This window comes from Rhipicephalus microplus, chromosome 7 (genome assembly GCF_043290135.1).
Source record: "Rhipicephalus microplus isolate Deutch F79 chromosome 7, USDA_Rmic, whole genome shotgun sequence".
NCBI classification, from domain to species: domain Eukaryota; kingdom Metazoa; phylum Arthropoda; class Arachnida; order Ixodida; family Ixodidae; genus Rhipicephalus; species Rhipicephalus microplus.
The window spans coordinates 79641290-79663078 of record NC_134706.1 but is presented as its reverse complement, the minus strand read 5'-3'; the positions used below and the strand labels follow the sequence as shown (position 1 = coordinate 79663078).

At 44.5% G+C, this 21789-nt stretch overlaps 1 protein-coding gene across 1 annotated transcript in view; it reads right to left on the bottom strand.

The window, feature by feature from the left end:
* Cht7 (chitinase 7) overlaps positions 1-21789 on the bottom strand; it is a 193397-nt gene that overhangs the window by 49867 nt on the left and 121741 nt on the right. The window contains exon 2 of the mRNA XM_037431352.2: positions 11392-11485. Coding sequence (XP_037287249.2) covers positions 11392-11485 — 94 coding nt within the window. The remainder of the gene's footprint in view (positions 1-11391; positions 11486-21789) is intronic.

Genomic DNA, 21789 nt, shown 5'->3' with positions numbered 1-21789 from the left:
CTGTCTGTCCGTCCGTCCGTCCGTCCGTCTGTCTGTCTGTCTGTCTGTCCGTCCGTCCATCCGTCCGTCTGTCTGTCTGTCCTTCCGTCCGTCCGTTCATCCGTCCGTCCATCCGTCCGTCCGTCCGTCCGTCTGTCTGTCTGTCTGTCTGTCTGTCTGTCTGTCTGTCTGTCTGTCTGTCTGTCTGTCTGTCTGTCTGTCTGTTTGCGTGGAGCACCGTCGCGTATGCTCACTCGTCCGCTTTGCCTGTACTGCATGAAAATAGGAGCACGAACGAGAGCTTCTTTCGCAGTTTTCGGACAGACCAATAAAACAACTTTTTATTTCTGAACATGTTCATTGCTGTAGATTTCTTTGCGAACAATACACTAATCGTGTTCTAAAGTAATCAAACCTTTATTATTCATAAGCCTCAACAAAGTGAGGTCTCTCATTCGTGTAAGAGTTCATCTTCGGGTGTTCCGGCGTACCAATGTTGCGCAAAGCGAACTCTGTGTGAAAGAGGTCACTGAGATTTCCAAGGTTTTCGCTTATCGGTGTCCGACATATCGCATTGTTTTACGCACGCTGGTGTTACCTAGCGTGACTGCATCTCCTGATGAAGTGCGTGCACTGCCACAGCTGACACTATCAGGGGACTGTGAAGGCTCGGCTAAAGGCGGTCAGTATGTGTGCGCGGGGGTGATCCCTGATCTTCATTGTTGTGCAACGGTGCAACAGCTAGTGCGTTCATTCAAGCCACGTACATTTCAGATTATTTGTATGCAGGTACTTCAGCAAGCATATGCTGTGGCGTTCTTCGCAAGAATCAGTGCGGACAAATATCTTACGTATAGCTGCATATGTTGAGTCGTGGGTGTCATTTCTGACGAGCTTATCAGTTTCTCCGATAATGTGTGTGGCAGTACGACTGGTAAGCATTTAACGGTTGAAATAGTTGTAGTGAAACATTATTTATGAATCATGACCAAGAGTTTGTACAAACGCAGATGTTGGAGGAATGTTTTGGCACTTTCTGACCAGCACTATTATGCATTAGTCCTTCCTCACCAAGTAGAATGTCACCTGACTGGTAAGCGATGATGACAGAAGCTTCATAATACCAATTGAAAAAGACTATTGGGTTTTATTATCGTCCCATTATATCTACTTACAAAGTCGCTCTGGTAAAACTAAGTATTTTCACTGATTTTTGGGTCTAGCCGCTGCTATAACCTTGCAGTACACAAATCTTTCGAGATGTCAAGTAGAGTCAATGAAACATATAGGTTGCAACAAAGGGCAGAAAAGCCTGTAAATATTGAACCTCGGAAGGGAGTAATTTATCGCAGTAAGTCTGAAGCGTGCATTCGAGGTCGGGCATTTGAAGGCCGAATACCAAAAGAAGGATTTCATTGCCAGGCGAAAGCAAAACTGCCTTGGATTTTCGGGCTAATAAGTAAACAATTTTTGTGGTTTTAGTCTTAAATTTGCTTTGCTATGAACATACTATTTTCAAAAAAAAAAAACTCGCGTATTGTTGAAGCGAGCCTAGATGCGTAAAGTTAAGAAAACGAACCTCAAATAGAAATAGAAGTGCTTGTGCAATGAGAACTACCTTTCCACAATGTTGTCCATTCACGTAGTTTATAGCGAACGCCATACAATGTATTCATGCATCAAAGGGCGAAGGCATGCGCACAGCGTCATGCGCTTTCCCTTATCTCACGCTCGCAGTTCAATAACAGAACATTCTTTGTGAACAACAAAGTAAAGCATTCAAATGGGGCTTTACGTTCTGCAATTAATAGCCCATGGCACTTGGCTTAAGCCGACTGTGGCGAAACTGCGAACTATCTAATTAACTTTGAAGGCTGGGTTGACAGAGAATCACAATGATGCTCCGAGGCTTACAATATGAGACAACACTTTCAAACTTAGCTTATGGTATTTGTTTTCATAATTGATGGTGGCTTGTTCATGCTGGCGTATTTATGTCAAACACCAAAATGCACATGAAGAAATATGTATCAAAAAGATACGAGTCCGCAACAAAAAGACACTTACTTATAAAAACCATCATGACCTTTTTAAAGAATGAGGATGAAAAACTGAGTGAGTACTGTACCGCACTGAATAGGTTGATCAGTCTCATGTGAGAGGCAATAGCATTATTAGCAATCATTCTGCTACTATGTTATACTCACTCACATGTGATCATTCATAGCTCTAATTCATTTTCAGACAGTGAAGCCTCCGCATTCTTGACTTGGCCGCCGTACAGTAACCTCTCGTGATTGGTATTGCGTATTCAAACAGTACAGGTATTATTCGATTGTTACGTTCTGTGCTGTATCCCCATGATGCTTTACCACTCACACTGCCGCTCGCAATTCTGCACAGTAACAAACATCCTGCCATTGCCCGTTATTCAGACTGCGTAGTACAACGCGAGCAACTGGAACAATGCACAATGGCTTTAGCGAATTTAAAGGGAACCACACAACTCTTGCAGCCGCTGCTGCTTTGCCAGTATATAATAGCTATCTGATGCACGAGGGTAGTGAGAGGCTTGCCAGCAACTTTCTCCACGACTCGAAGCTACTAAGCGACCATGCCCTACCACCAGGACTTGAACGAAGAGAGCCGTCTTGCAGCTTTAGTACGTGAGCGATGACCACTCATTGGTTATGCATCACTGCCCGATTGGGATCGCATTCATGGCACGGCAGAGCCATAAAAGTAGTGGGCCAATAGCAGCAGTTCGCCGTACAGGAGACAACGCCCAAATTGTGCAAGGGTATTTGTCATACCCCCGCACAAGGTGATTAGTTATACGATGACAGTCCATGGTTGTTTGAAAGCGACGAACGATTCGTCGTACACTCATGCCGTATGGAACATGAGCTGGCAGTCGACATCTCTCGATAAAAGATGAGGTCCACTAGGGCTTCGAAGAACCTGAGCTGGAATTCGCTAGAGAATATTGTATGGACATACACAGCCAGAGACAGAGTTAGCTGCAAGACCTTTTTCGCAAAATAGTCGCGCGAGTTCGACGACACTTGCAGGGGTGTCAAATTTGATCGACTGATCTAGGAGGTTAAACGTCCCAAAGCTACCATATGATTGTGAGGGGCGCCGTAGTGGAGGGCTCCGGCAATTTCGACCACCTGGGGTTCTTTAACGTGCACCCAAATCTGGGCGCACGGGCCTGCATCATTTTCGCCTCCATCGAAAATGCAGCCGCCGCAGCCGGGATTCAATCCCACGACCTGCGTGTCAGCATGAGTGGCAAAGCTTCATGCTGACACGCATGAAGCTTTGCCTTGAAGTATAGAATTTCAACACTCTGACGGCATTTACACATGGATTGCCATATGCAAACATTTTACTGCATCGTGCATGTGAAACTGCTAAATGAACCTTCGAGGACTTGAGAAGGTGTACGCCGCCAGTAGGTAGAAGGCCTTGCGCAAATTTTGCAGCACAGCCACTCTCTACGCTATGGCACCTCTGCAATGTTGTTTAGTCATACAACTTTCCTCGTTTGACTGACTCCGTGTGTCCCAATGTGTTATTTCACTATTACTTTGGTTTATTCTGTGATAATATTTGGACAACAGAGTGGACTTCAAAACTATAGAAGCACATTGGTCTTTGAAGCCATGCACTCTGAAGCTAAAAAAAGCGTATATTTTATTAGAGAACGACTTCAAGTTTGACGATCGCAGATTATTTAGCGTGCCTTTTGAATATACGTAAGATTTGCACAATAACCGAGAGAAAGCTGCAAATAACACAGTTATTCTTGCCGGCAAACTTAGAAACATAAGAGACATGAACGTTTCTTCGAAAGTATCGGCGATTTGAGAATATTACAGATGTGAGCCAGTTACAATACCATGGTGCATGAGTTCTTCATGGATTCAAGTGAGAACATTCCATGAGTTCAATCACTAAGTTCTTACGCTTAAGTGTGCCTTAACGCGTGGTAAATATCTCCTCTTATGTACCAATACACTATATGATTATGTAGCACACCACTGTTGCAAATTCTTAATCGACATCAAGGATATGGAGTTCTTGATCGCAAACTTGCGGCTGTGTACGCATGCCTCTTATGCTTCACCTTCATTGGAATGCCCCCGCCGTGCTCAGAAATCATCACTCGCTTTAACTCATAACAAGCCCTAATTCGTCATAGGTATGATGAAAATTATAGCACGTCTTAATTTCGGAAATAAGTATCCATATTCTTCAAGTCTGTGTGCTATACGTCCATTCGTTCATCGAATTCATTGTTACTCTAAAACTGAACTCCTGATTTGAGACACATGATAAATACACTATACATATAATTTAGAATGCACTACATCAACGGATCAACTATGCTTACAATTTGTACAGCCCAGCAGTGGAGGCCTGCCGGGAAATATGTGAAGGGCATTTTTCGCGCACACCCTCCAAATGTGCGCAGCCAACGGGGCAGGCTTTTTAGCCCCACTACTTGTGTTAGAGTCACGCAATGCCCAAGCCACTCAACCACCCCGTTATCTCTACCCCTCTTCAGTTTGAACACCGCCCACCAAACTTCCTTCTTTTCCAAGACACTTCTAAGATCCCCGCGGAATAAAGACACCGTGATTCTCGCTACAAAGTTGACTTCTCCCCTCCCACCGTATTTCGCTCATGGTGTCGAGTCATAAGGTGTACCCTTGCTGACTTCCGTCGCCCGCACTGAATTAAGCGTGTCTACTGCGGAACGGGTTCGTATCTGGGCCAGCGCCCGCACAGCGGCCAGCGTTAAGGTCAGGTCGCCGGCGCCTGGTGTGAGCAACGCGCGCGCTTGATTGAGGCGCGTCGTCTAGCTACACGTGTGCTGGCGTTGCTTCTATTGCACTGTTCGCGAAAGAAGCCACCCGTACTCATCAGTACTTATCATTCGCAATTCGAACGTTAGGCTTGCTCCTTCCGCAGACAAAAATTAGTGTGTTTTGATTACTTTCATTTCGTTTATAACTTCTATTCTTCATTATAAAATTCTATGGAACTGATTCACTTGTTTCATCTTGAGAGACAGTGGGACTTCAGTCCACTGATCTTTAGTCCAGTGCTTGACTGGCTGGGGCGGCTCGACAGAAAAACAGACAAGACGAATACCGGTATTTATGTTGATTGTCTGTTTATGTTATTTTCTGTCCGTATTTCCACGTCTTACTTTCTTTCACGATAAGGCGCCATGAACAAGCTCACCTTTTTCGTTGCATTAATAGTTTGATTGCTGGTGCTATTACAACAGAAGGCCAACATTAGCGATCATTTAGCTTTTTTGACTGATATTGTGTAGTGCTAAAGAGTGTGGAATAATGTATGCTAGTGGCGTAGTTGAAGCTACGGGAAATCTGGGGGCACCAAACAAAACAGCGCTGTTTTTTTTTTTTGGATTCGCCGACATAGTTTATCAAAAATAATCAGACATTAGCCGTCTTTGCAGGTTTTTGATGGAGTAGGCCTATCAAAATATTGTTTTCGAAAATAGCAAGTAACTTTCTCTCGCCTCAATTTGTCTCATTACCTGTTCGCTTTACCGACAAAATGTACAGCACAAGGGCACGCTTCACTCGATTACCCTTTGTTAACGCGGAGTGACCCATCCTGCTGTGGCGTGCATTTGCAGAACAGTAGGTCGAGCGTCGTGATCACGTCACTTCGGCTGAATTTCGACAAAATAGAAACGCTAAAACATAACTGTACGTGCAATTACGCGCAAACCGTTCGAATTTCAGGGCTGAAATTTTATCGGGAGTTGCACATCACGGCGGACTTAAAGTTACGTCAACATTCTGACGAGCAAAATTAAAACACAGAATTTAACATTTAGCCAAGGTAATTGTGGCTGTTGTTATGCCTATTCTAGCAGCATTGTCTGTCTCCGGTTAACGCCACTGAATAGTTTCCATAGCTTCCAACTTCTTCCACATCACATGAAGACGCATGTTCAACCAATGCAACCTCGCAGCTTTCATCTTTCGCTACGACTGAGACCTTGATTATTGCGGTGGTATAGAAAGCTTTTTACAGCAGAGATCTCCATGTTCCCAAGCACTTCCTTGTGGCGAACCTTATGCACCACATGCGCCACCATTTAGGCATGCCCTACTTCCTTGAGAGCGAGTTCACTTCAAAAATAGCGCTAATGTTACATCTCATCACCGAGCAAATATTCTGGGGGGAAGCTTCAAACAGAAAGCTCTCTTTCATTTTTCTTCTCTAACTCTTGCCATGCTTATGTTTTCGTTGGACCACACACTGCAGCCTAGTTCCGAAGAAGTAAAAGCTCTGTATTGTATATGATCTCCTTTTCGCTACTGTCGCGCTGTCGTTTTGACGCAAACAAAAGAGATTCGCAGGCCTTAAGAGCCATAGGAAGGACTGGTAGCCTGACAGGCGCTCGCTACACATGGCAACCCTTTTCTGCCACTCTGCCGTGCCTTGAACCCGAACCGCTGACGTCACACATGCCGTATGTTGCCGAGCACAGCGGCACGCGAAATCCCGAGGGACACGCGTGCGCATGCGTGATACACGCGCCTCCGACTGCGACGCTATCCGTGACTGTCGCAAGCAGAAGATGCTCGGCTGCGCGCGCCGTCTGCCTGCGGCGCTTCGTGACTTCTCGCAGCGTCTGCTGCACAGCATCAGGAACAGACGTATAGACAGAAGCACGACGTGGCCGCTGCGGCGCTCACGAAGCAAGAAGACGTGTCACAGAGATAACACAAAACAGCAAAGTAAGTGCTCCTTGCACGGCAGCCGCTGAGCCGAAGAAGCTAGCGCATCGTCTTTACGGCGGTGGCGTCGAGTCGCTTCGTACTTTAGGCGCATCTTGTACCGCTTGCCGTTGACGTTGTATGGAGCAGTTCTTGTCAATACTGGGAGGCAGCGCTAGTTGCTTGACTACATCGGGGTCGCTGCGGCTAGGGAGAGACCATCATGTCAGATACGTCTGGGATGTCATGGGACGTGATTCGACCGTGGAGCGTGCAGGATAGTAAACAACAAATGTCAGAAATTATCCACGTGTCAATAAGTCTATTCCCTCTCCGCACTACTTGTCCCCAATGCGTGGCAGTGCTTAAGCGCAAGATAGACGCCCCCATGTTGGCATCACAGCGGCTTCTCTTCTGCACATGCAGAAAAGAAGTTCAATAAGAGGGGAAAATTGCACCATTTCCCGCTACAGGTAACTATGTTTATATGCCACGCAGCGGGTGCTAACGCTTTCACTGGAGGCGACGTTCACACTGGCGCTCATCACGGTGTTGCGCGGGAGAGAAATCATGGTAGGTGCAAAGCACGCAGTGATGGACTGGTGTTTCCTACTGGTACATGCTGGTCTCTGTTAATGGCCGCTGAGAGATAGAAGACGCTGATCGGACACAGAAACCCGCAGTCTGGTTTCAGTTAACGCGCATGCTGCGAATTCTTATTGTTGAACAACGTACAGGAGAAATCCCCCACCAGCACTATGGAGCTGAAGATACAGTGCTTTTATACAAGGGGTGTCCAGTGAACGGTTGTGCAGCGCGAGCAGTATGATATTAAGAACTTCATTAAGGTCCTGAGCATCAGTCCAGAGGGTTTTTCTTAATGACCAATATTTCTGCACATTGGGACAGCATATTTCTCTCCCATAATGAAGTACCTTGTACTCTCAATAGCAGCGCGGAATCTAGGGATTCCGCGCTGCACTTCGTAGCCCAAGGGTTACTCAGCTACAACCGCAATGGTCTTTAATCATTTTCGTCGACAGGGCCTCATCAAGTGTAGGGCCAACGGGACGGCTTTACGTTCTCCCATATTAGAGTACCTAGTACTCTAAGTTGTCGCCAACGTTTCGGGGTGAAGCTCCTAAAGTCGTGGATCTGTCCCTCCTAGCTCGTACGAAGCTGCTTTGTTCGATGACTCACTCACTTGGTGCAGATGGACGTGCAGACAGACAGACAGACAGACAGACAGACAGACAGACAGACAGACAGACAGACAGACAGACAGACAGACAGACAGACAGACAGACAGACAGACAGACAGATGGACGGACGGACGGACGGATGGGCGGATGGTTGGATGGACGGAACCGACAAACAGACAGACAGATGAACATAGGACTCACGGCTTAACGATGAAATCCTCTGAAGCTTCACCCTACTCAACACCAATCACTCCGTGGATATGCTGGGAGTTTTACCCAAACACACTCGCTAACAGACGCTGCCCGAGTCGGCATTGCGAGGCGAGAGAGGGGAAGAGCTTATAAGAGGAGAATGGATGGGAGGGTATGCGCATCCGCAGTAAGGGTGGTCACGCCGGACACCTGATTGAGCACAACTCTAAGAAGCTTCGCATCTAAAACACAGGGAGAAAAGGAGAGGTGACGGAGGCTCACAGGGAGCCTTGGTGTGATTAAAAACGTGACATTTCACAATGCACACCTTCAGGATCTGATTGTGCTGCAGATTTTGCTCACTTTACCTCCCCATAACAGTAACATGCTAATGTTGTGCGCCAATATGCGTGCAATAATTTTGTTCTACCTGCATGATGTTGATTTTTATGTGGTCCATATGTGTTGAAGTACACAGAAACCCTAATCTCTCCGCGAGCTTAATTGCTATTTTGTGTCACTTAAACACTTCTTTAGTGCCAATTTTTGCTACCACAACCCCAATTTTTATGAAGCACCGACCCAGAACTCCTATCGTCGAAGCACTCATTAGGGCTGTCTTGTGATGTCTAAACTACAGCTCATTCGGCTAATCTGACTTCATGTTGGCTAAATGGCAGCTTTTGTATAGAGAAATACCATCTGTCGGCTAATGTGCCTAACTATTAGCCAATGTTAGCTAACGATGTCTAAATGAAGACTACTACTGGCTAAAGTAGACTAGTCTTTGCTAAATTATTTTACGTGCTGGCTAATGTAGGCTAATCAAGACTAAGCGTTTGAAACATCAAGATTATCTTCTTCTGATCTCGATTTAACAATTTCTGTGTATATACACATTTTTTAATGTGAGGTAAGAAAAAATAAAAATAATGCCCCCGTTGTGTATACACAGGGTACAACTAAGCTTTCTTTTGCTTGATTTTTTCAACATCGTTTGTAGGCGCACAATGAGTCGCACATTTACGCTTTCAGCTACACACGTCAAGACACATACGGATCGTGTACCTTCGATAAAGCAAACTTAAAAGCCACCGACTTTTTCTGGCATAATTATTCAGCGCTCTCCTGTATAAGTTTTGTCATACACATCAATCTCGACTTCCGTGTCATAGCTTACGCGTACTATATATACACTACCAGGCTGTCTCGGTCACACACGTTCAATCTCGATGTTCCCACGACTATTTCACTGCCGAAATGAGATTTCGCATCGAAGTGCAGGAAAGACTGTGTCTACGTACGAGAGCGTTGCAAGCGCCAAATATCAAGCATATGGCGAGTCGTTGACGGGCAATCCTGCGCACAATCTGTCAGCCACTCATCGTTGCACTTGATGAAACAAATGAATAGGTGTGTCTTGAGAGAGGCAAGCACATTGAAAGCTGCTTGGTTTCCGTGGTTTGGTTTCTAAGCTGTTTGGTTTCTGCAGATACGTTAGACATGGATAAACGGACGTACGCTGCTGGCATTGGACGTACGCTGCTGGCATTGAGAGAGACAGAGGTCTTATTAGAATAAAGCAGAAAGGTCGGTCTGAGATAGTGCGTTCTGGCGTGCTGCGCAGCACTAAGGAGAAGGAAGTGGGAACACGGAAGGGTGATGAAGTGAAATGATGGGTATCAGATGAGGTGACAGGACGACGTAATCCAGCGGTTTTCACGGGGTATAGTATCTAATTAAGTACTCTCTAAATAAACCTATTTCTTGAGAATATTTTCTGGTTGGCAGTTGTGAACACAATGCAACTTTCAGCAAGTATTCTTATTTTTTTTTTTATTTTTGACGACTGCCAGTCTACAAATCACCTTCTATTATTGTGACCCGTCGCCCGAAGATCCAGTTTTATGTTAGTCGTGATTCGTTGCTGACTCTCTCTGAAATATGGCAGTTACTACTCACTAGCGTCTGGCAAAGACAAGCGTCACATTCATAATAATCGCGTATTTCTTTTGTCTTTTATAGTGAATGAACGACGTCGGAGTATAGTTGAGTGCTTTGTACTCATGCTCTCAGGACAGGCTATGGGCACCCGCACTCCTCCCCAAGCCCGCTTTAGAGATGACGTGCACAATATATTCTAGCATACAAGATGTGACAACTTCTCAAGTTTTTCTTCAAAACTATGCAATAAGAACGCTGAGAAACGCGCGAATAAGTGTGTTCCTATCTTTAAAGTTGATCATAAGCATTTGGGCCATCATCATCATAACTATATACAAGTCCCAAGACGCCCCTCCTCATATTATTAGAACATAAATATGCGCTGTTTTTAATAGCTAGACAAATTAAATTTCTGTAATACAGCGCTAACATGAATAGTAGATTAATATTTTAGAATTATTTGTATGGCGGGGACGGTATCGAAGATCATAAAAAGTTGGAAAGGTCGTGTGTTCTCATTTAGCGCACACTGATCTCTGAACGCAAACATGGTCCATGGCTTGTGAGTGACCAAGCTTACTACATGTCCCCACTGATCTTCAAAATATACATACTAAAGATGTTACAAAAAGTACGGTAGATATAAAGAACACTTTATTCCGGGGCTTTTATCTTCCTCATTGCACCTGATTAACAATGCGTAGCGCAACTGAAGTTTTTGAAAGCAACTGTACCACTATGTACGGCATGGCACTAGCGTGCTCTTTGATGGGCAAGAGTGACGCAGCGCTATTTTATATCGGCAGCACACATCAAAATATGCAAAAGTGGCTTCGTTGGTGATGCCCTTCGTAAAACGAAGAAAAAGATTTCTAAAAAAATAACCGAAGGAAAACTAAATGTTCTGAACTCATGTTCAAAAAGACTGTGGAAGAAAGATAGTGAGAACCTGTGATACTTCTAATTAAAAGATGTAATACACTATGGCTTAGAAAAGCGGGGCCAGAGTATTATATGCAAGCCATCTTCGCACTTATTTACCACATAGTTAAAAAGCTGTCACAGCAAAAAAGAAAACATTGTGACATACTAACAATCAGTTTTCAATCCACAACTCCTATATTTCTATTATTCAGCAATGATCACACAGTGATCGTACTTGTATCATTTCTTCTGCTGTATTTTTACGCTGACAAAAATTTTGTCAATGCCCTGCAACGTCTACAGCATTTCATTTGGTCAAATAAAAGAAACATGACAGTTTACTATTCTTTTGAAACAAGAAAACAGTTTGTCCTTACTTGTGAGACTGACTTTTCGTAGCGGTCTTCTGGCACCCATGGTACCTGTGGCACACCATGCTGCCAATAGGGCAAGAAGCATCCACCTGGGTTTCTGAAAAGATAGAAGCGAAATACACGTTGAATAATGGTAACGCATCTTTTGTCCCAATAATTTGTCTGTATAGGTGTGCATTCGATAGCAGAGAGTGACATACACTCATGCTATACTGCACGCAATTATATGTAGAAGGAGGTCCCATAAAAACCACTGTATCACTTCTGTTTTAAAACTTCATTTGCTTTCATGCAGAAAGTTACTGAGACAACGATTAACACTAATTGAATATATGTTTCTTCGTTGTTACTTCGTAAATTAAACCTAAATGGTAGCTCACCATAGGTGCTGAACATTGCGTTAGGAATGATATATCGACCAAAAAGAGCTCGCCACTGATGATGACTGAACAAAACACCTTCCCTAACATGCATGTAATCATACATATTCGCTAATATATGATCGCCTTCATTGAACCTTTGCACGTATATTCAGTTGTCTGCCCAATCTATTCTATACGCAGTTCATCCCCACCTTTTTCGTGCGTCAGATGCTCAAGCACTTATAGTCTAATTCTTAGACACTAGTCTCACATATTCAAAATGTCTAGCTCACTTTTTCATTTTTTTTCTATTTTGAAGCAGTCATTTACCATTATATGCTGATCATGTGCATTGCTACAGCCGGCGCACAATAGCACGAGATGTTTAGGGGGGTGGGCAAGCTCATGGGTCATGACAGTCGTAATATGTGTGTCCTTCCTAATTGCTCATATTTTTTTGTGCTGATAAATCAGTCTTAATCATGAACCAACTCACCCAAGCATCAGCTTTAGGGGCCAGTTGAAAATGTCGGATAAGTTTACTCAATACGCATGCAGTTTAAAATATCAGTTCGTCAGCGATTGTGCATGGCGAGATGCAAATTGTACTTCAACTACGTCTTTTTCTAATAATGATAAGGTAAACACGCCAGTTGCTTATTCAGGTGTTAATTTTGTTTAGCAAAATGTTCCAGTAAGCGCATCCTCTTCCTGACCCTTGAGACCATTGTGAAACTTCCACGAAGAACGTGTGCCCTGGTTCGCCTATGTCAAAAAAAAAAACAATTACCATCGTGTCCTAATGCATTGGCCGTTCACGCTTCTAACCTCCCTGTCCTTCCTTTTTCAATCCTCCTCCTCCTCCTCCGTTCACGCTTGCATACGCTGCAATGATACTCCGCTTCTCTCAAACCCAGAAAGTGACAAAGTGAAGTCCCATAGAGGTGGCTCTGCAGTTATTGCATATTCATTGCCATGCGTCGTTCTCTGCAGCGGTGCGGTTCACAATGTAACGCAGATCGATCACACCGTGCAGGGACTGTTAGGAATGAAACAGCAACACATTTAGCCTAACGTCCTGTATACCGCGTGCCTATAGCTGAACAACACACGGCAATTCCACCATTTGTATTTGAGGGACGTCGTCTCTGTGACTGGAGTGATACTTCTATTTCTAAGAAGTAGAAGTGCTTTGCCTGTACTCGGGTTTTTAAAAAGAAGGTGCACGTGCTATGCGAACACGTCTTGAAGCACCTACCAACATTACTCCATTTGTTAGTGGCTTCTTTTACTTTTCTATATATCTCGATCTGTATCATAAGTATATGTATGTGAGCTACTTGAGATCGAAGGCTGGCTTGACGCCAAAATGAGACGCCTTTTCAAGGCCTCTCGTTCCGTTACTCTAGCGGAAAAACAGCAGAGGCACCCTCGGCCACACAGCTTGCAAACGACGAATACGGTCTGGACTCCTGCGTCATTAGGAGTGCAAACAGAAGGCAAGAACTCAAACTTGAGGTCAAAGATTGGCCTCTGGTGTTCCTCGAAGTGAGCTATCCTAAGAAAAATGGACAGTACTGAGATGAGGGCACCTTGGCTTGGGTGATCAGATCCAGCATTGCGCCGCCGGAGCTAATCACGGACGCCACACTTAGCGGTGATGGCGATCAGATTGCTGCGCTTATGCCGCACAAAAGAGATGACGTCTCGTGACTGCTCAATAAAAACGCCGTGACAGCGAAGCGCGACAACAGTACGTCCTTGTAGGCACTGAACAAGCAGTGTCCGGCGTCAAATTGTCGTTGCCTATTTTTTTTTCGCATGTTTACCGTGCCTAAAAAACTCAGTCACAATATAAACGACAGCAAATTATTGCACTGTAATAAGCGAAACCCCCAAATACCACAATCGAATGATAATAGCGCGTTTCGAAAATGTTCTGCAGGAATACTGCTTTCCTTCTGCACTCTCCAGAGATGTCCAATTGTAGGGATTGGAACATTCCTCACCAGGAAAAGAAAAATCACTAGCTTCAAGCAAATATCAAACACACGCGGCATACAATACGTAGAACTGCACTACCAATTGCATTTTTTTCAGTTCATTAAAAAATGGTAACTACCGAACATTAAGTCCAAACCAACCACCTTTTCTATCCCGCGTTTTTCTAGACAGGTCCGGAGAACAGCTAATTGCAATTCACATCGTTCGAAGCGCCCCCTCACGTCTGTTAGAGAAACATGTTTTCGAGCTTCCATTGGCGTCCTTTCGCTGTTGCGGTTCGGCCGCACCGTTCACTCTTACTTCAAGCGATCACTTTTCTGCCTATTCGCTCCACATTCCATTGCACTACCATTTTTTTACTTCTTGTTCTCGAGTGTTTGTCGAGCACTTCTTCTAAAGTGCTCGGTTGTGATTGGGTTCTCCCTTCGCTTTGTGTCTGAAGCAGTTTTTTTTTTTTTTTTCTAAGGAGCTCCGTCCGCCTGGCTCTCGCTCTTCTACGCAGTCTCTCGGTGCCATCGTGATTCATTGAATCAGAGAAAGGCCGAACCAGCGAGCTCCTGCACGGAATGATCCAGAAGACTCTTGGCCTCGTTCGAACTACGGCAGTACTACGTGAAAGTGTTTCATGAAGACGGCCTCCCAACAAGAGCACGAACAACTAGAGAAAAAGAGCAAAGTAAAGAAAAAAAAGAAAGCAGTGAGGCGTTTGGCTCGGCTTTCATGAGTAGCAAGCAGCGCATCGGCGACAGATTGGACGATACATTTTGGCTTTCACTTCCCCTGCAGAACGTACTTTATTTTTTCATCTGCCTCACCCGGCATCTCCCCGGGTATTCGTTGATGTACTTTTTAAAGACGATAGTCTTTCTTGGGGACCTTCAACGCAAAATTTTTGATCTGTCTGTCCGTATGTCTGTCTGTCTGTCTGTCTGTCTGTCTGTCTGTCTGTCTGTCTGTCTGTCTGTCTGTCTGTCTGTCTGTCTGTCTGTCTGTACATTTGTCTGTTTGTCCACTTTTACGATTCCTCAAACGGTACATAACGGCCAACCCCATCCGCAGCACCCGTTAATCATGCTCAAGGTTTAGCGTTCATAGTTGTGCGTTTGTCAATTAAAAAACAATTATTGCGCATATCTGAGGCACCACAACAACGCTTCGATGCTTTCTATGTCTGCCTTTACACTAGAAGAGGCACAGACAAGTAACTCCAAGGAATGTAGCGTCTAATCGCGCTGCGCTGACAGTGCAACGCCATGCTCAAAATGGTGTTTCCAACGCTTTGCTACGACGTCACGGTGGTGGCACCTGCCCGTCGCTTTGCGTTCTACACCTTATCACCTCCGAGACTGGCGCGCATCTTTCTCCGCCTTCGTTTTCGAAGATAACTGCCGGATGGCACTTGTGTCTAACGTGCCTAGATGTGCTCGTTCGCCTCCGCCACACGCTCGAGGCACTCTAACGTAGCACCTGCAGAATACCATTCACCGATTTTCTTACGCAGAACATCAAATGAACGTTTTGTTCACTCTCTCCAGACGCAAGACTATCGTCTTTCGAGAACATTTACAGTGTAACATGTAGATTCGGGCCAATTTTTCTCTAGCTTGCTACATGTGTTGAAGTTGATTGTCTTACAACTTAGGATGGGTTCAGAAAATTAACCCATCCTAACACATATAGTATAATGGATCTCGAGAAGTGGTAACTAGCAAAAGATATGGGATTAGGCAACGGGTGTACCCTCAGTCTTGTTTCCATAAAAACGATGCATATCAGACATGCGCGTATATGAAGAAAAAAATGTATGTATATATACTCTCAGAAATGCCTATTTCCATCAGAAAACCTTGAGGGGCCAGTCAGGCGAAGCGTACTGCCACATCGAAAAGCTGTCACGACGACGTGGAAATACGAGGAGGCTGATCGATGTAAATTAAAAAAAAAGCAGGATCTAAGAGGCACTTGGTTCACTCGATATCGGAACAATGATTCTTCATTTTGTCACGCCCTCAACTGTTCTACATGAATATTTGGTTCTTAATGTGTCTTTAAATGAATCTATACTAACAAACCCAATTGTCCATGCTACTGAAGCACTTGGTTGCTCCGCTTATGAAATGGACACTGAAAAGAAACTATGGCTTGGTGTAGGTTGACAAACAGCACTCTGAAAACTCCAATACCAAATGTTTCACTATCATAAGTTCAGTCTCCCTGTGTGTCGCACAAGAAATTACAAAATGTATTTTCAATATTCTCGTAGCATCGGCTCGATGAAATTTTCTGAAACTTTGAATGCTAAGTTTATGGTGCCCAGAGATTAGAATGTACTTCGTTTTAATCAATTGGAAGCTACGTTGGACCCAGCAGGCACCTTCAAAATTTCTCACGTCACGGTGTTTTGCGCGGGAATCTCAAGATGGCGTCGCCACCTGCATTTTATTTTCGCACTTTTCCCGTTTACGAAGTGCCGTGTCGTGGCAACATTCGTGGTAAATTGTACTTTACTAATACATGAAAAAATGGTTTGCTCTTTAGTGTCCTTTTAAAGCTCCCAAGATGTGTCGTACTTATTTGCGCAGCTACGTGTTAGAACCGTTATGAATCCAGAAACGTAAGCGCACTGGAATTCTTCTAAGCTGAAAAGTGTGTCAAGACTGTGCACGAGTAACGGCACATCAAGGTATGCATTGTTGCCCATACTCTTTGTCGAGCTCTCAATGTCTGCTAGTGTGCTCTATTCTCACGCATGCAGGCGAATCCCGGATCTCAGAAATTAAACAAATCCTTCGTGCTATAGGCTGTTGAGCTCCATAACTTGATGTTATGTCTAGAACAGGCGCTTGCAAAAAAAAAATTAACGAGGTTGCGATCGAAATTACCCATGAACTCTTCCACAGTGTATAAGCTTAGCTGGCCGTGCAATGCGTTATCTGCATATTTGCGAGAATACCAGCGTCGAGTGCGAAGTGTATGCACACGCAGGGAGCGCCCACACTTTGGAAGAATCTATGTAATAAGAAACAATGACGCGGACGCGAACCGGAACAAAACGTGCCCTCTATACACATAAAGGCTTACTTGGTCAGCCCCAAAAAGAGGTCGCTGCGGAAGTATGCCAACGCAATTAATTTTAGGTGTTCTTAGGCTTGTTATATGTGGCGGCTACCACTATGCACCTCGTCATATACTTCCTGGCCTCGTCAAAAACTGCGGCCCACCCTGCTCTCCCTATTGTCCCACCTGTATTTTTTGTTTGTTTGTTTGTTTGTTTGTTTGTTTGTTTGTTTGTTCGTTTGTTTGTTTGTTTGTTTGTTTGTTTGTTTGTTTGTTTGTTTGTTTGTTTTTGCTGCGATGGTACTTATAGTGGCAGCAAAGGCTCCCCGATGTGTACGTTCCCTTGACAGGAAATATGGTGCAGATAACGTAGCATCTGCTGCGAAACATGGTATCGCTTCATTTCTTTATCAAGCACTATCTGTCGCGTTGGAGTTGGTGGTGACAAGTTCAGGCTATTGCATTTTTTAATTTATTTTCTAGCGCTTTAAGTGCTATGTCCTTCCTTTTTTTATTTGATCTATTTTTGCTTTTTGCAACTTTATCTTTTAGGAAAAGCGCTATAGCGCTTTTCCTAAAAGATAAAGTCACATCCTTGTCAAGGATAAAGTCACATCCTTGTCAAGGAGCATGTATACATGCTCCTTGACAAGGATGTGAACAAGCTCTAACTACAGGCGTGCGCGTAGGGTCTGCGGGGGCAGGGGCTGTGCTCTATCTAATTAATCAAGGAGGGTTCCAAGTCCTCCCCATGGCCTTACTCAGTTGAATGAACAAGCGCCGTCATTGTATAAATACCCTTAGCAATTCCCCAAAGGTTTCTGGCGAGAATGGTGGCAGATAACATATGACAATGCATACAATGAACTGTTTTCTTCCCGCAGTTGTGACGGAAAGCTGGGGACCAAACACAGGCCGTTGTAAATATGACGTCTACGCTTTACCTTTATTTTTGCGTCCACTGCGGAGCTTGTCACGTTATTGAGTAGGCAGGGGACATTACATACCATAATTATTGACTACGCAAAAATAATTCATGCATTAAGAGTGATTCGCTTATTCGAAATAGTATCGCGTTTCACTCCTAAAATGTTCATAGTGTCTACCGTCGACGCAAACCAACAACAGCCAACATTGATCGTGCATTAGTCAATATCAGCAAATCGCAAAGATTGACCACAAAATCTGCCACTATCTCTAGAGTGGTAGACCACACGCCATTTTCGGTACCTGAAACAATTATCACAAAACTTCTCTCTCAAAGGTGTCTTTTGGCATTGTTCAGCCGGCTTCATTAATGATATCCCACATCGTAATGGGCTGGAATATGATCTTATGCGAAACTTTTAAGCCTAGGATGTTTTTTGTGAATACAGCATCTACATTGTTAATGAAGTTGTCTTTCCGAGTAGACAAGCTTACACTGTTTTCTTTCAGCGAAGCGTTTTATTCTTGCAGTCTATGACTGTTTATTATAATTGGTCTATGTTCATCTTTGCTTCACTAGTGCCTTTCTTTCATATATAAAAATGCAAACCTCCTTTAGGCAAGCCAACGAATTCCTTATGAAGAATCCCCAAGTCACATAGTGTAGAACATACTTGTTAGAATGAAAAAAGAGTATCAGGTAATCAAAAAACACAATGGTTGGGCAGACAAGACAAGCTTTATCTATTAAAACAACGTCCGCGTATTCGTCAGTATGCCGCAAGTTTTATAATGTACTTATATATTGTATTGACATCGAGTCTATCATTTGCCCATCAAAACTGCGCAGACCCTCCTCTACGATCAATCTTATACGCACCACGGCCTCCCTTCGTACACGTCGTCGTATTCAAGAGAACTAAAAATGGGCGCACGACGCGGTTCGACTGCTGCGCTCTTCGTTCGTCGCGTCACGGGACATTCAAATCAACGTATCCCTGGCACGCTGTCTCAAAGAGCTCGCCGAAAAAAAAAGCAAGGCAAGGACTAGGAAAAGAACTTAAATTGAGTTTCTACCGCATTCCGCGGTCTAGTTGCCGTCGACGACGGCGGGGAAAAAAATGGCGCGAAAGAAGCGCGTGGTGCGGAACCACGCTTGGGGCTACCGACGCCAGGCGGCGTCTCCTCCGACCACCCAGAAGTGGGCTCATTCTTTTTCTGTTTTTTTTTTTTGAGACGATATTGTTTCCTAGGGTAGTTCGACAAAAAAATTTTGGTCTGTCTGTCTGTCTGTACATTTGTCTGTTTGTCTGCCTTATTGATACTACAAACAGCTCCAAAAATACCTTGAACGGCCAACCCTATCTGCAGCGCCCACCAATATTGCTCCAATTATCAATTAGAAAACAATTATTGCACATATCTGAGTCAATATAACACCACGTCAGTATTTTGTGTGTGTGTGTGTGTGTGTGTGTGTGTGTGTGTGTGTGTGTGTGTGTGTGTGTGTGTGTGTGTGTGTGTGTGTGTGTGTGTGTGTGTGTGTGTGTGTGTGTGTGTGTGTGTGTGTGTGTGTGTGTGTGTGTGTGTGTGTGTGTGTGTGTGTGTGTGTGTGTGTGTGTGTGTGTGTGTGTGTGTGTGTGTGTGTGCTTATATTTGAGAAGGCATACAAAAGTAATTCTAAGGACCATAGCGTTTGTCACGCTGCGCTCAAAAAGCAATGTGATACTCAAAAAGGCAAGCGTTTCCAACGGTTCACTAAGACGACACGTGGCATTTGCCCGCCGCTTTGCGTTCTACACCTTATCGTATTCGAGACAGGCGCGCACGCCTTCCTTTGTTTTCGAAGATAACTGCCAGATAGCGCTGGTGTCTAACGTGTCTTAGGGAGCCTTCATGTGCGCCCGACTGCGTGTTTTAGGGTGGTGTCAGCCTTTGACCCACCACTTGTAGCCGCCCGCTAAAACACAATGTTGCCAGTGCCGGTTTCCGTGGCAACAAGTGCAATGTCGATTCTCGCGGTCAAGCATTCTTTGCACCTCCGCACTCCAACAGCCCGGGTGCGCATGCTGCGGTATGAGCTGCGTCTACCACATCACTCAGGATCTAGTACCTGCTGCGACACCATCCTTGCGCTAAATGCTACTACGAGAGCCTTCGAGTGAGAATGACTGGGTGCTTCGTGCCACAGTGCACAACCGCCTGGAATCCCAACTTGTCCGCCTTGACGGAAACGCTGGCACCAACATGGCGGCCCGTCAAGTGTGGCGGTGGTTTCAGCCAGTTGTAAACAACCATGATCGTAGTTGTCACCACCCTGAAACACGGAGACGCACGCACATTAGGGCTCCCTAACGTTACTCGATGCGCTCGTTCGCCTTCGCTGCACGGATCGAGACCCTCTAACGAAGTGCCTCCAAAATACAATTCACCAATTTTCTCGCGCAGAACATCCAAAAATAAATGTTTTGTTCACTCTCTCCAGACGCAAGACTATCGCCTTTCGATGACATTTGCAGTGAAACATGCTGATATGGAGCCATTTTTTATTGCTTGCTTTCCTTCTTCAACTCATTTTTTTTCTTCTTTTAACTTCACTGCCGTGCGACGAAGCCGGGAAGAAAAGTGGTCGTCTTTGTCATTCTAATTTTCTTGCGGCCGCACCACTGCACGAACCTATTTTTGGTTAAGCGTCCTACTGTCACGAATCCTCCTATTTTTTTCTCTCCTCCATCACTCTAACTAACGGTGATTAGGACATTACTCTTCGGCAGTAAATCCCCCCTCCCTTTATTATTTTTTTTCTTCCAGCCACGGTCGTGGTAGGTATTCCAACGAAGTCTATTATGGTCTTGTCGACGAGCCTGTGTAATCAAGTTTTCACGCTATATTCTTCGCTGCGTTTCTCGCTCTGTTCAGGGGTACGACGAAAAACGACGCTCTAGCGTTTGCACGGATAGAGGACAAGTATATACGTCGCGGGACTCAGCTGCAGGGAGAATGGAATTAAATACGGTCGAATACCCGTGCATTCGTGTAGGCTATACCTGGAGACAGCTTCTACGGTAATTGTTTCTCTAAGCTTAAAACTGAAATGTGGGGGTGCGTTCGTTTGTTACCCCGTTTTTCATGAATATCTATAGCACCCCGAATCAACCCTAGAGAGTGCGTGTCTAAATAACAGAATTTGTGACCACGGTGTTCTTTCTTTGGACGTGTTTTCTGAAACCAAATCTCCGTCCTACATTATGAGCAGATAGTTCGGGCATGACCGTAAGGCAAAGTAAGTAAAGTGACAAGCCGGTTGTATTGAGAAGCATTGCGTAGTCTTTCTAGATAGCAGAATGTATACAGCTACGTGGACAGGCCATAAACATAGTCAACAAGAAATACGAGCTTCTTATAGTTCGAGTTCATCAAAGCCTACGGAAAACTGCTATCACATTAAATAAAACAGCCAGACTGCATTCTCACTTTGAACACAACTATTACTTTTTCAAGGTTATGTTTTACGCAGAAACGCATGACCTATTATCGATGTTTACAATCTAACATTAAACAAATTTGCGCCACACACCAGGTGTACCAATTATCACTAAATTTTAAAAAATGTATTGATCTCCGAAATCGACTTTGATAAGAACCATTTCAGAAGCTTTGCGTGTGCCTTGCATACTCATTCTTGTTCACAATTTCGCTCTCAAAAGCCTTCTCTCAAAGCTACTGTCAAATGGCGTTGCCCGTAACAAGTTTACGAGGAAGAGAATGGGACGTCACGCGTCCCGTATCTTCAAACCATATATGTCTACACACACAAAGAAGATATCGTCGCGTGCCACGTTCTCCTTAACGAATGAAAATGCAGAAGTCGACAGCGCGCCATATGTCAAAGAGGAATGCGGTTGACGTATTCCCTTGCTAGGGCCCATTTTCTAAGCAAACACAATCATTGTCACGCACCGCCAGTAATCACAACGGGCTCACTTTTTCACGTTTCTGTATATGTGCGACCCGCGAAGTGTCATTGACGTGAACCCACCCGACAGGAGAA